The 13,875-nt window shown below is 41.6% G+C and overlaps 1 protein-coding gene across 12 annotated transcripts in view; it reads left to right on the top strand.

The window, feature by feature from the left end:
• Positions 1 to 13,875, top strand: part of CALD1 (caldesmon 1) — a 212,570-nt gene that overhangs the window by 94,395 nt on the left and 104,300 nt on the right. For 10 of the 12 annotated variants that reach the window (XR_005200964.1, XR_001826475.2, XR_005200965.1 and 7 more), the window contains exon 3: positions 5,462 to 5,573. Coding sequence is in view for 6 of the 12 variants with exons in the window: in XM_017532612.2 (XP_017388101.1) it covers positions 5,503 to 5,573 (71 nt within the window). In the remaining 6 variants the exon portion in view is untranslated. Of the gene's footprint in view, positions 1 to 4,537; positions 4,817 to 5,461; positions 5,574 to 13,875 lie in introns of those variants that run through there. The other 2 variants (XR_005200963.1, XR_001826477.2) reach the window with 2 other exon arrangements.

The raw sequence follows: 13,875 nt of genomic DNA, 5'->3' as shown, positions 1-13,875 counted from the left end.
TTGAGCACTGAGCATGGAGGTAATAGGTATCTAAACTTCTTGGTTTGTAGATGAATATACAGTATTGACTCTAACAAGGGTTGGCTAATGTTGCAGGTAGTCACTAAAGCATAAAGCTAAAGTCTGGACTCTGAAGCTGACTGTTCTCTTATTCCCACACTCTTGTCATCACCACTACTGCTTTTTAATCAATATGTCTTCATCAATTGCCTGGAAGTTTGAAACATCTCTAGATGCTAAAAAGTATAAATGTAGAATATTGGATTGATATTAAAATAATCTTATAACATTGAAAAAAAAAGAACAGTAATTTCTTGTCCCACTGTTATGGAGAATAGAAGTTTGAAATGGAGGTGTCAGCATGGCCAGGCTCCCTCTGAAAATGCTGGGGTTAGGGTTCATCCCATTCCTCTTTCCCAGCTTTCTGGCAGCCTTAGGTCTTCCTTGTCTCCATTTTCTCATGGCACCTCCCCATGTCTTCACGTTATCTCTCCTCTGTGTGTGTCTGTCTCTGTGCCGAATATCCCCTTTCCAGAAGGACACCATCATATCGGATAAGGGACCACCCTAATCACCTCCTCTTGACTACATCTGCAAAGATTCTATTTCCTAATGCAGGAGGAGATGCGGCCAGGAGTTGGGGACGGGGGAATACATGGGAACTGTGCACTCTCTATTCACTTTGTTTCTGCTCTAAGAAATAAAGTCTATTCATTAAAAATGTTAAAGGTTTAAAAAGTGGCCTGCCACATAGTACATATTCAATAAATGTTAGTTCCTTTTGGATGCTATATTAACTTATTCAGTTTCCCTGACACGATGGATTTTATTCTTCCTGCATTCCAGGATCAATAGTGGCACAGCCCAAAAAACTTGATAAGACTCAGCTTCCTCCATGTGGCCTTGTCCCTAAGTGTTGAGTGCTGGGTTAGAAAAGCCACCTGTCACAAGCCTCTTCTGCCTTGACTGCATTTGCACACATGCGCGTGCACAGGCGGGTACACCCACACACACCTAAAATGACTTATCTGCCACCAACCTGGACCCAAACAAAGCAGAAACTTACTAGTTTTTCCTATGAAAGCATCACAGGAAATATCCATAGTGAGGGCCACATGCCCATTGAGGGAAAAAGAAAAACAGCAAAAACTTTGTGAATATAAAATATAATAGATTTCTTGGTTGAAAGATGCGCATCAGATACTGAACTACATTTTTTAAGGAAAAGAGCCATAAATTAGTTTTAATGAATATAAATATACTTTAATTTCCAGCACAGGGTGGGAAATAGAGAAGAAAAAAAGTGACAGAGAAAGAGAAAAAGTTTTTTTAATGTCAGAAAAAATACCAGCCAATGTTTTGCCTTTGAAAAGAGACAGAGAAAAAAGGCAAGAAGGAAGGAAAGGAAAGAGAGGAAAGGCATGAAGCCCTGGCATGGTGGTAAGATGCAGGACACATCTTTTGTCATGTCGTGCCAATCCCCTAGGCCACAGGCCTGTGGCTTTGTTACCAAAAGGAAGGACAGGCTGGGCGTGGTGGCTCACCCCTGTAATCCCAACACTTTGGGAGGCCAAGGTGAGCCGATCACCTGAGGTCAGGAGTTTGAGACCAGGCTGGCCAACATAGTGAAACCCTGTCTCTACTAAAAATACAAAAATCAGCTGGGCATGGTGGCGCACATCTGTAATCCCAGCTACTCGGGAGGTTGAGGCAGGAGAATTGCTTGAACCCAGGAGGTGGAGGTGTAGTGAGCCAAGACAGCGCCATGGCACTCCAGCCTGGGTAACAAGAGTAAAACTCCATCACAAAAAGAAAAAAAAAGGAAGCGTAGTGTGTTCAGCAATTTGAAATCTTTTTTTTTTTTTCCTTTTTTTTTTGAGATGGAGTCTACCTCTGTCGCTCAGGCTGGAGTGAAGTGGCGCAATCTTGGCTCACTACAACCTCCGCCTCACCGTTCAAGCGATTCTCCTGCCTCAGCCTCCCAAGTAGCTGGGATTACAGGCACCCGCCACCACGCCCAGCTAATTTTTTGTGTTTTTAGTAAAGATGGGGTTTCACCGTGTTGGCCAGGCTGGTCTTGAACTCCTGACCTCAGTTCATCCACCCACCTTAGCCTCCCAAAGTGCTGGGATTACAGGTGTGAGCCACTGCACCGGCCAGACACCTTTAATGCTGACTTATTTCTTAATCATGACAGTGTAGGCATGCCCTGTTTCAAAAGAAAATCCAATCTATGAGAACCCTTATTGAAAAGACAGAAGTATCCATAGGTAATGACTTATCTGCCTCTGTTAAGGTTTTTGTTTTTCCCCTCTTTACAAAAGAACTCAACTCAGTAAATCTTTCAATTGCATGACGAAAATCCCCCTTGCAGCAAAAAATTTAGATTTTCATAAAACTCTTTGAGAACCCGTCTGTCACAAACATCGATAATTAGCTCTTTTATATTACTTTATCTGTGACACCCAGAGCGTCACTATTGATGGAATCATCCTGTCTTGATTTTCATCCCTTCATTGGTTCAGAGTTTGTTTCCTAACCAACATTGCTGAAAAGAATTCAGCACTGAGGCCGGGGGTGGTGGCTCATGCCTGTCATCCCAACACTTTGGGAGGCCAAGGTGGGCGGACCATCAGGTCAAGAGATAGAGAACATCCTGACCAACATGGTGAAACCCCGTCTCTACTAAAAATATAAAAATTAGCCTGGCGTGGTGGCATGTGCCTGTAATCCCAGCTACTCCAGAGGCTGAGGCAGGAGAATTGCTTAAACCAGGGAGTCGGAGATGGCAGTGAGCCGAGATCGTGCCACTGCACTCCAGCCTGGTAACAGAGTGAGACTCCGTGTCAAAAATAAAAATAAAAAAAAGAATTCAGCACTGAGTGGGGTAGGGCAGGAAATGAGGGATTATTGCCTGGGAACATGGAACAGAAAAAGGAAAAAAATCACTTACCGTTCTACCTAGACGTGGCTCCTCTTACAAAGGAAAGAGGCCAAAGAAATACAGAAAAGCTCTGGGATATAAGGGTGTAGGGATGAAAGAGGATCTTCATCCCCATCCTGGGTTGATACTGAGAGCCATTTTCATAAACACATACACCTTCTCTCCCCCACATGAGACACACACACCATCGAGGGTCCTACCACATGGTACACAGATGTGGTTTTGTGCTTTCCTCTTGGCTACACCCACCCATGTGCACAAAGCCTCACCTAGAAAAGCACTGGTCTGTAGAGACACAGGAAATAGCACACATTTCTCTCTGTCCCCCTCTGGGTGCCCCCACAGGTATACTCAGCAGCATTCAAATGACAGGTAGTTTTTCTATGGCTGGGAAAGAAAAAGTGCCCAAGTAAGCAAGAGAAGGTGAGGAGAGGGAGGAGAGAATGGGTAGACGAAAAAGAATTTGTGTGGGTTGACAGCCAGTGAGGATGGCCAGCCAGAGTGACCTCATGATGTTAGTTTCACTTCCCTCTAAGTATTCCAAGACACCCCGGGCTCTGCAGACCATGTGCATCTCCAGCCTGCTTGGAGATATTCATTTCACTGCTCATTAGCACCTCCACCAGACTTGTATAGGCTGAGAACAACCATTGCTGACAAGCAGCCAGAATGACTACTTACATTTGACGAGATAGGGGCAAAAACCAGACAGAGGCTTAGAGGATGCTCTTTCAGCTACTTGGATAAATTTTAAAAGGTAAAATTGCTTGCTTGTAGACAGACTTCTTTCTCCCATGTCTACTTACTGTTGCTATAATTATTCAAGAGGCAGTTTATATGCAACAAAAGACCACATTGAAGGAAGAGGAGAATCGACTCTCCCAGTGCACCTGGCATTCGAGTCCATGAGTTTAGACCCTACTGCCCACAGGGCTGTTCTCACACATTCCTGCTCTGTGGTCAGAAGAGGACCCTACCCCAGGGAGAAGGACCCTCCGATGGCCTGTTAGAGAACCCTCAACTCACTTTTTTTTTCCATTCTGATAATTGTAGACTAGATTGGAAAGTGTAGAGAAATGTCTTTGTGGTTGATGAAATCGTAAGAAGGAAAATGGGTTGTCTCCTTCATAACTAGCAAAGACTTGGGAAGTACTCTTGGTAAGAGCAAGACCGATAAACATCAAAAATCTAAAACTCCAAATAAACACCAAGATTTGAATTTCTAAAGATTTATAAACAGCATTAATAATACCCTAGAGGATACGAAAGGGGAAAAAATTCAAACATTGTATAGTTTTGCTTTTGTTGGCTGAGGTTTTATTTTTGTTTTTGTGGGGTTTTTTTTAAGAGGGGGAAAAAAAAACCTTTGAAAATAAAAGAATTTGACTATTTAAGAAGGTTTCTGAACTTGGCTTCAAAATCTAAGTTTTGTTTTTTGCTCCTTCAAACCAAGATGCCTTCAGGTGTGAGGGCTTTAGGTTTTGCGCAGCTCTTTATTTTTTTGCACAGGGCAAATGGCTCGTCTCATGTGCACAGAAAGGGCTGGAAAATATTTTTGTGATTCGAGTGCAGCAGAGAGTCTAGGATTCCAGAGGAAGTGGAGGCCTCCCGTTCCACACAGGAAACAATCTTCAAGCAGGCCTTAAATGCCAGATTCCAGGCCGAGTTTAACTAACCACTGACAGCTCTGTAAACAAAGCAAGGACAAAAAGAGCCCGCTTCCCCTTTTCTGGTAGTCATTTTGGGTTTGGGGGCTGCAGGGGAATTCTGGAATACTTGACTCCATGGCACAGAAGTGCAGGGGAAACGGGCTCCTCATTTGAAAAGCTGGAAGGGGAAGGTCTTTCCGGAATTAAAACCATCACCGAGGAGGTAGGAAAGGGTAAAATGGTTGGGTTACATCTGTAGAAAGGGCAGTGATTTTAGAGCTTGGAAAACAGCTTGATCACCACTTAACTGCTTTTAAAAATGTTGCTTCATTATGTTTATTCATGATGTGACTGCCGCAGTCTTTATTAAAATCCTGAATGCTTCTTTGAGAATATGCACATTACATGCCTAGATACTGATCGATTTCTCACTTTCACTTTTCTCCTGGTTTCTACACGGTCTTCTTGCCACTTTCTTTTTTGTTTATCATTCCTGTTTTCCTCCTTCTTTGTTCACTTTTTCATAGCTTTGGTCTGGGGTTCAGTAAGTTACAAAGAACAAAATCATTCAGTAGAATCTCAAGTGATTATACCAACAGTTCAAGTCTTCAAAACCTCTCTGTCTCCTGAGGTCTTTTAAAAATTATATATAATCTTGGGATTTTACTTATTTGCCTCTAAGAGATTCATGAATGAGACTGAATTTAACTCGGCTCAGGAGTCAGAAATTGATCACTGGCTACCTTATCAGCTTTCTGAGTAAAGAAAACTCAGGGGCAATGACAAATGGGAAGGAGGGACCACAGTGACTCAGGAGAGGTAACACGCTGAGCCATCTATGATATTGAGTCTACCTCCTCCACTTCAGGTCCAGAAATCGTCTGGGCTCCCTGAACCGGAAATAACGCCATGGATGATTTTGAACGTCGCAGAGAACTTAGAAGGCAAAAGAGGGAGGAGATGCGACTCGAAGCAGAAAGGTAAGGATCTACGTTGAAAAATACTTGTATTCCCTTGTTAACAATGTTGGTTTCAGGCCTCGAACACCACCCTTCTGAGAGGCCAAATGTGGTCATATTATATTGCACGCTAAACTGTTTAAAGTAGTGATGGAAAATTTTTCTGCTGAAGCTCTAAATTTGACATTTGAAAAAGGAAAACAAGGGTCAAGAAAAAGAGATTTGAGAGGAATCAATTGATAATTGCATATAGATAAATTGCATTTAATCAATACCTTTCACATCGGAATGTTTTAAATGACAAAAGTAATGTATGAATAAAGGTTTATATAATATTGAAATGACAGAAAAATGCCAAGTATTGAATATTGGAGCCATTTAGAAAATGAGAGTATTCAATCTTAAAAAAAGAAAAGGCAAAAAGCCCTGGATGAATCTTGTGAAAAATTTTCATTCTTATTAGAAAAGTATCCAGCTCCAGGGATCTGCATAGTACAGATTAATAGCCTATGTTACTGAGGAGATTCTGGGTGTAATTGGAAGCTGTTAATGTCTCGTGGGCCGTTATAGTGGTGACTATGAGGTCAGATTGGAGAGAGAAAGCATTGGCATATAATACCTGGGGCATAAATAGGTATTTTAACATTTTAGGCCTCAGGACAAAGGACAGTGGTATTTGATGTGGTTTAAATCAGATGTTCTTTCAAGGAAGCAGGTTAGGCGTTCACAGAGAGAAAAACGTTAAACAATGACCTTAAAATCAATCCGTTTTGTTTCCAGTAATTCCAATGCACAGATGAAAGATGACTCTTTAGCAATCCCGCAGTAGAAAACTGGAAACTTCCACCTATAACAAAAAGTATTGTTCTTACGTTCTACTTATTTGCATCGAGAATGCAAAAGCAGAAGATAAAATGACTGCCTATGATAAACTGGGCCAGAGTCAGCTGCCATTCACAAAATGACTAAGCATGTCCACAAGACACTGTGGATGGTACATTCTGTTGGTTCAAATCCTAGCTTTGCTACTTACAAGCTTTGTGGCCCTGAGCAAGTGATTTCTCCTTAAGTCATAGTCATGTTATATATAAAATAGGAATAATATCTACATAGCCTGTGTGGTTGTTGGGAAGATTATTGAGCTTCATAAATAGCCGAGTCAGGTACCTGGCATGTAGTAGTTTTTCCATAAATGATGGTTTTTCATAAATGATAGCTGTTATTATTATAACCATTATCACTAGCCAAACAAGTAAGAAACAGCATAGCAGGATAGCCAGAACTCAACATTCATGCCAAGAGCAGAAAAGGTAGTCATCATCCTGTGATGAAACTTGTCAGAGAAAGTTTCTTGGCGGAGGTGAGCCTTAGAGGAGTTAATGATGGCAATGAAGAGGGAAAGGGAGCCTGTCCAGGTGAAGGAATGACACTGGCAAAGTGCAGAATTGAAAATAAGAATCCTGCTGTGGCCAGGCACGGTGGCACATACCTGTAATCCCAGCACTTTGGAAGGCCGAGATGGGCAGATCACCTGAGGTCGGGAGTTCGAGACCAGCCTGGCCTACATGGTGAAACCCCATCTCTACTAAAAATACATAAAATTAGCCTGGCATGGCAGCACATGCCTGTAATCCCAGCTACTTAGGAAGCTGAGGCAGAGAATCTCTTGAACCTGAGAGGCAGAGGTTGTGGTGAGCCAAGATCGTGCCATTGTATTCCAACCTGGGCAACAAGAGCAAAACTCCATCTAAAAAAAAAAAAAAAAANTCCAACCTGGGCAACAAGAGCAAAACTCCATCTAAAAAAAAAAAAAAAAAAAAAATCCTGGTGCAAGAAACTTGTTGAGTGTTTGAGGGAAAATGGATTGGATTTGTATATCTTGGCTGTTTCTATTTCCCATACAAGGAATAGACAGAAACTTAACAAGGAAGTTATGTGTGATGACACTATGCTGGAGAAACTTATCTACAGGAGACTAAGATATAGGGATACCAGCACTGGATGAGAGAATATGGAACATAGGATAATATGGTAATAGGGTAATGAGGGCCTGAATCAGGTGAGTGATTGTGGAAATGAAGAAAGATCAAATATCAGCGTCTTTACAGAGGGAGAATTAGCAAACCTTTTAAGAAAGCAAAAAACTTACAGACAATTCCAAAGAATATATGTCTGAGGAGCTGGAAGGAAAGTTGCTTTGTCCCAAATGGAGGATTTCCTTCTTGAACGGCCAGAGGAGTAGTGTTTAATTTCAGGTAGAAACCACATCCAAATGGAGATTTCCTGCAGGCATGTACAGATAGGAAATTTTACTGTTTGTTCAAAAAGAGAGAGAAATTAGGATGAATCAATTTGGGCAGACACAGTATGGCGGTGCTAGTACAAAAGCTGAAGGATATTCCCAGAGAAGCAAATGCAGAAAAAGTGAGAGGTCATAAAGGTATACTGGAAACCATTAAAGAAGACGGTGTACCAGGGAGATGGGGGAGAATGAGGGAGAGTCTGAGGCCCAGTGTTGAGTGGACATAGTGGACATGGAAGTCTTGTGGGCCACTGCTGGGCCTGGTGAAACACACTTCTTTTTTTTTTTTTAAATGGAGTTTTGCTCTGTCACCCAAGCTGGAGTGCAGTGGCACGATCTCAGCTCACTGCAACCTCCACCTCCTGGGTTCAAGCGATTCCCCTGCCTCAGCCTCCCGAGAAGTTGGGATTACAGGCGCCCGCCACCACACCCGGCTAATTTTTGTATCTCTAGTAGAATCGGGTTTCATCATGTTGGCCAGGCTGGTCTTGAACTCTGACCTGGTGATCTGCCCACCTGGGTCTCCCAAAGTGTTGGGATTACAGGCGTGAGCCACCGTGCCCAGCCTGAAGCACACCTCTATTCCTTCTGATGCTGTTATTTCACCTCTGGTTCTCATGATAGTCTACAAGATGTCTTCATCCAACAACTCCAGTATTATTAAGCACTAATCAGGTTTAAGTGTCTGTGCTAAGGATGTGAAAAATAATGGTGTTAAAGAAATAGACATAATTCCTGCCTTTATGTACCTCACAGCATGCCAAGAAACCCAAGTGTAACAGAGTCAGAAAGCAGTCAGGCCAGGGTGTAGGGGCAGGCCTGACAGAGTTGTGGCTAGAGAGGTTCGGGACCGAGGACGTAGACATTGGCATCAGGCCAGATTGGCATTGTCAGCATCTTTGCTTTCTACGTGAACAGGGGGTCAGGGAATCACTGAGAGCAGTGTGACAGAGTTATATTGCTGTGGTTAGAGGCGTACTGTCATTGGAGTGAATGAACTCGGTTTCTTCAGATTCAGGACTTTGCCTAAGAATTGACTGCACAGCTACATGGTTCATTCCTTCAGCTTTTTTGTTTGGTGTGGAAGAATTTGCCTTCTTTTAATGCCAGTTGTAAAAGGAGTATAGACAGTAAATCTTAGCTATGTATCCTACATAACCTAAAATAAACTTACACACATTTATCCTAACCTTGTTTAACTTACATTTCTGTCTGTATTACTTCTTTGGAATATTATATTGTTTTTTTTTTCTTTTTTTAATTTCTTCTTTCCTTCCTTTTCTTTCTTGCTTCCATTTATTTTCTTTCTTTCCCTCTCTCTCTCTCTCTCTCTCTCTCTTCTTAAGAAAGAGTAGTACTTACATATTTCCTTTTACTTGTACTAAGTTTACCTTTCCATGTTTCAAGGTGAACCTCCTAGTTCTGCTATTCTGAGATTTGGGTAAGCCCATGTCCACCCTTCAGGATTTGGTAAAATCTGATCATTTCTGAGAACAGTGAAAGTCAGGCCTTATGGTTCAGCCAGCTCTGGTGGGAAAGTACAGGGTGTGTGCAGGAAACAGGTGGCCAGAAGCAGAAATGAAGGCCATCTAAAATCATGGTTTTGATCTGAAGACAAAGGGCACATGAGACCCTGGGCAAGACTCTCTTCCTTTAGCTCCAGACCTTGGCTTCCTCCTCTAAAATAAGACTAGCCATTTTCTCTGGGGGATGGTGGTCATTTTAATTTTTTTTATTTTTTTTTTGCTTTTGGTATTTATTTTTCTTTATAATGATCATATGTTACTTAATTTAAGGCCAAATTAAAATTAAGGCAATTTTCTATTTTGAAAAAAATAAATCTACGGCCCTATGCAGTATACCTGAGGCCAGTCAGAAGACTTACCTTCCCTTTGAATATAGGGAACTAAAATAAAGAACTCATCCCTGATCCAGAGGACAGTAGAGCCAATTACCGGAAATAGAGTGGCTCTAAGGCTCAGAGTTGCAGATTCATTCATTTACTCTCAACACATTTTTACTGGGCATCTATTCCACTACAAGCTCTATTCTGGGTACTGAGAATAGACCCACAGAGTCACAGTGTCGGGAAGTGTGTGCTTCGTGCTTTTCACCCTATCTAAAACCAAGTAAAGATCAAGAAATTATACTTTTATATCCTCAAACATAACGTACCCCATATGGCTTCATACTTATTAAAAATGACCCATAGCCTTTGTACACCTTACCCAGACAGTGTGGGGCAAGGGAATTGTACTACATAGAAGACAAAGTGCATTGACTTTCCTTACCCATAAAAGCTTTCCAAATAAAAATACCCTGTTATTTTTATTTAATTAGTACTGAGTTTGATTACCAGGTGAAGTTTTACTTTGAAATGATAAATAATTTAAAATTTGTACTTTCATCTGGTGTTATAACCACAGATTAAAATAAACTGAATTTTTACACATTTTATTTCTCAGAAATAGACCTTTTCAAAGACTGTTTTGCAAGCTAATTGCAGGCTTTGTGCCATGCTGGCTTTCATGTGTTTGGGACTGGCATTTACTCACTGCGTCCAAGCTGCCCTGAGACTCTGCCGTCCACGTATCTCCTTCTGAGAGTTTAGCCCAGTCCATTTCAAATAACCTTGACTGCAAACTTAGTGCATCAAAAATGTTCTTCCAGCTGGGCATGGTGGCTCATGCCTGTAATCCCAGCACGTTGGGAGGTGGAGGTGGGTAGATCACTTGAAGTCAAGAGTTCGAGACCAGCCTGGCCAACATGGGGAAACCTCATCTCTACTAAAAATACAAAAATTAGCCAGGCTTGGTGGTGAGTGCCTGAAATCCCAGCTACTTGGGAGGCTGAGGCAGGAGAATCACTTGAACACAGGAGGCAGAGGCTGCAGTGAGCCGAGATGGCACCACTGCCCTCTGGCCTGGGCAACAGAGCAAGACTCCATCTCAGAAAAAAAAATGTTCTTCCTTCTTTGTCTTGCCCATTAGCCTGTGCAACTTTTATGCCACTTACCTTGTCCTTGTCTTTCATTTGGCTTTCTCACTCTGAGTTCTTGAGATAAGGTCTTTAGATTTGGCAAAAAAGGAAGTATTCCATTTTGTCATTAAAAAAATAGATGTCGAATACCTACACAATGCAAGATACTATACCGAACTATAGGAATCAGTGGTCACCAGTAGTGAGCTCCTATTCTAATTGAATTTAGTAACTTGAGAGCAATCATGACCAAAAGAAGGAGAAGAAAGTTTTAGTAGGCAGAATGGAATGAGCAGGTAATCAGTGAAAATCCTTAGTGCATTCTTTCTAAGCAAAAGACACTATTTGCTCACATCTCAAATTAAACTATATTTTTAAAACAATTACTCATTGAACAAATAGATAAAAATTTAGTTTTGCTGTTTATTATTCTCCACCAATCTCATGGGAGTAAAAAATTAAATAGATATATTCTGGCCAGACTCGATGACTCACTCCTGTAATCCTAGCATTTTGGGAGTCCAAGGCAGGTGGATCACTTGACGTGAGGAGTTCAAAACTAGCCTGGCCAACATGTTGAAACCCTGTCTCTATTAAAAATACAAAAAAAAAGTAGCTGGGCATGGTGGCAGTTGCCTGTAATCCCAGCTACTCTGGAGGCTGAGGCAGGAGAACTGCTTGAACCTGGGAGGCAAGGGTTGCAGTGAGCCAAGATCAGGCCACTGCATTCCAGTCTGGGCAATTGAACGAGACTCTGTCTCCAGAAAAAAAAAGCTATATTCTGCTTTCCTTTCTGTTCCTGTCTTTTATTTCGATCCCTCTCTCCCTCTTCTCTGCCTTCATCTCTGTATTCCTCACTGCACCTTCGTGTGCTGCCTCTTCCCCGGTCCACATACATCTTCATCAACACTTGATTTGTTTGTTTCCATGTCTCTTCCCATCTGCACTCCTAATCTGTCTGATCTGGATTATGTGTGCCTGTGCTGTTATATCACCAGGCTACATACTTCTGGTCAGGAAAGAGGGAGAGAGAAACCCAGTTCTCTTCCTATTCAGCAAGTGTAAAAAAGTGCTAGACATTTTATGTGTGTCTAGTAAAGATGGACCACCACCGGCCCCAGAATTAGCTATGTCTGAAGGAAACATTCATGTTCTATGTGAATGAAGGAACCCCAGGCGGTATAAGGGTGGGAAGCAGTGGAGTTGGCGGTTAAGGCCATGAGCTTTAGCACTGGGCAGCTATGGTGTCAAATCCCAGCTCTGCCACTTATGAACTATGGGACCCACCATATTTTCAATCTTTCAAATCTTTTGTATCCTCCTCTACAAAATGGGGGTAAGAAAAGTATCCACCTCACTGGGTTTTTGTGGGGATGTAAAAAAACAATACATGAAAATATTAACACAGTGTTATTCATCTAGTAAGTATTCAATAAACTCATTAATTATCTAATTTGATTTTCTACAACATGCAAAGAAAAAAATAAAAAATTTGAAAGGCTTGTGGGGTTTTTTGTACACCATAGATGATACAAGGACCACAGGCAAAATGAAAGGCAAGAATTGGTGACTGATTGAAGAGCTTTGAGTGGTTGTGATCAGTAACAGTTTCCGTGGAAGGACTGTGTTGTCTCAGCTAGAACAATTAGCACCAATTTGAGTTATTTTTAAAAATTTGGCTGAAAGAATGTTGAGTTGTGGTGTATTTTCTTTTTTCTTTCTTTCTTTCTTTTTTTTTTTTTGTAATGGAGTCTCACTTTGTTGCCCAGGCTGAAGTGCAGTGGTGTAATCTCAGCTCACTGCAACCTCCACCTCCCGGATTCAAGCGATTCTCCTGCCTCAGCCTCTCAAGTAGCTGGGATTACAGGCACACACCACCACACTCAGCTAATTTTTGTATTAACTAGGGACAAGGTTTCACCATGTTGGCCAGGGTGGTCTCAAACTCCTGGCCTCAAGTGAGTGATCCACCAGCCTAGGCCTCCCAAAGTGCTGGGATTACAGGTGTGAGCAACTCTGTCTGATATATTTTCCGAGAAACCAGCAGTCAGGCTTTTATCCTTGAGAAAATCTCCGGTATACGTACTTTGCCCAACGCTCGGCTTGGTTTCCCAACAAGCAGCTCTCTCACTTTCCAAGATGCGCTCATTACACTCCCAGCATCTGCTTTCTGCACCCGACATGAGCTCCTCTCACTGATCAGAAGAAAGGCCCCTATTGTAGTTACGTTATCAGATTCAGAAGCTCACAGACATAAATAAAGGGAATGAAAACACCTGCTCTTGCCATCATTCATACATTTTTATGGGCCTCTGAAATCGCTTGATGATTAGACATTTGAAAGTAAATATTTATACTACACTATAAAAAGAAGCAACTTTTTAAAATCCATGAGGTCTCTGAAGTACCCTCCCACAACTGTATCACTAAGACTTTTTTACATGATTTAATAGAAACAGCCAATCAATGAATATACAACACACATACCCTCACACACGTACACATACACTTATTCAAAATGCTTAGCATCAGGACCTTGATATTTTTAAATAAAATCTTTTAAAATGAAATTTCTATTATTTTATTATCAGAATATTATTTTCTACTGGGAAGTTAGATACAATATTCCTTGAAAACTATCTAAATTATTAAAGTAGCTAGATTTGCTCAAAATTTCCCTCCAGTTCTCTCAGAAAACTGATCACTCCAGGAGGCAAAAGAAAGTGAGAACTTGTCATCTAGTTTCTTACTTTTATTTTTTATTTTTTGTAGAGATGTGTTCTTGCCATGTTGTGCAATCCAGTCTCAAACTCCTGGACTCAAGCAGTCCTCCCACCTTGGTCTCCCAAAAAGCTGGGATTACAGATGTGAGCTACCACATACTTCCAAATTAAAAGATCTATGGCTGGGTGTAGTGGCTCATGTCCATAATCCTAGCACTTAGGGAGGCCAAGGCAGGTGGATCACCTGAGGTCAGGAGTTTGAGACCAGCCTGGCCAACATGGTGAAACCCTGTCTCTATTAAAAATACAAAAAATTAGC

Source organism: Cebus imitator, unplaced genomic scaffold (assembly GCF_001604975.1).
Source record: "Cebus imitator isolate Cc_AM_T3 unplaced genomic scaffold, Cebus_imitator-1.0 Scaffold77, whole genome shotgun sequence".
Taxonomy (NCBI): Eukaryota; Metazoa; Chordata; class Mammalia; order Primates; family Cebidae; genus Cebus; species Cebus imitator.
Note: the sequence above shows the minus strand (reverse complement) of the source record. Positions and strands in the feature narration are given on the sequence as shown.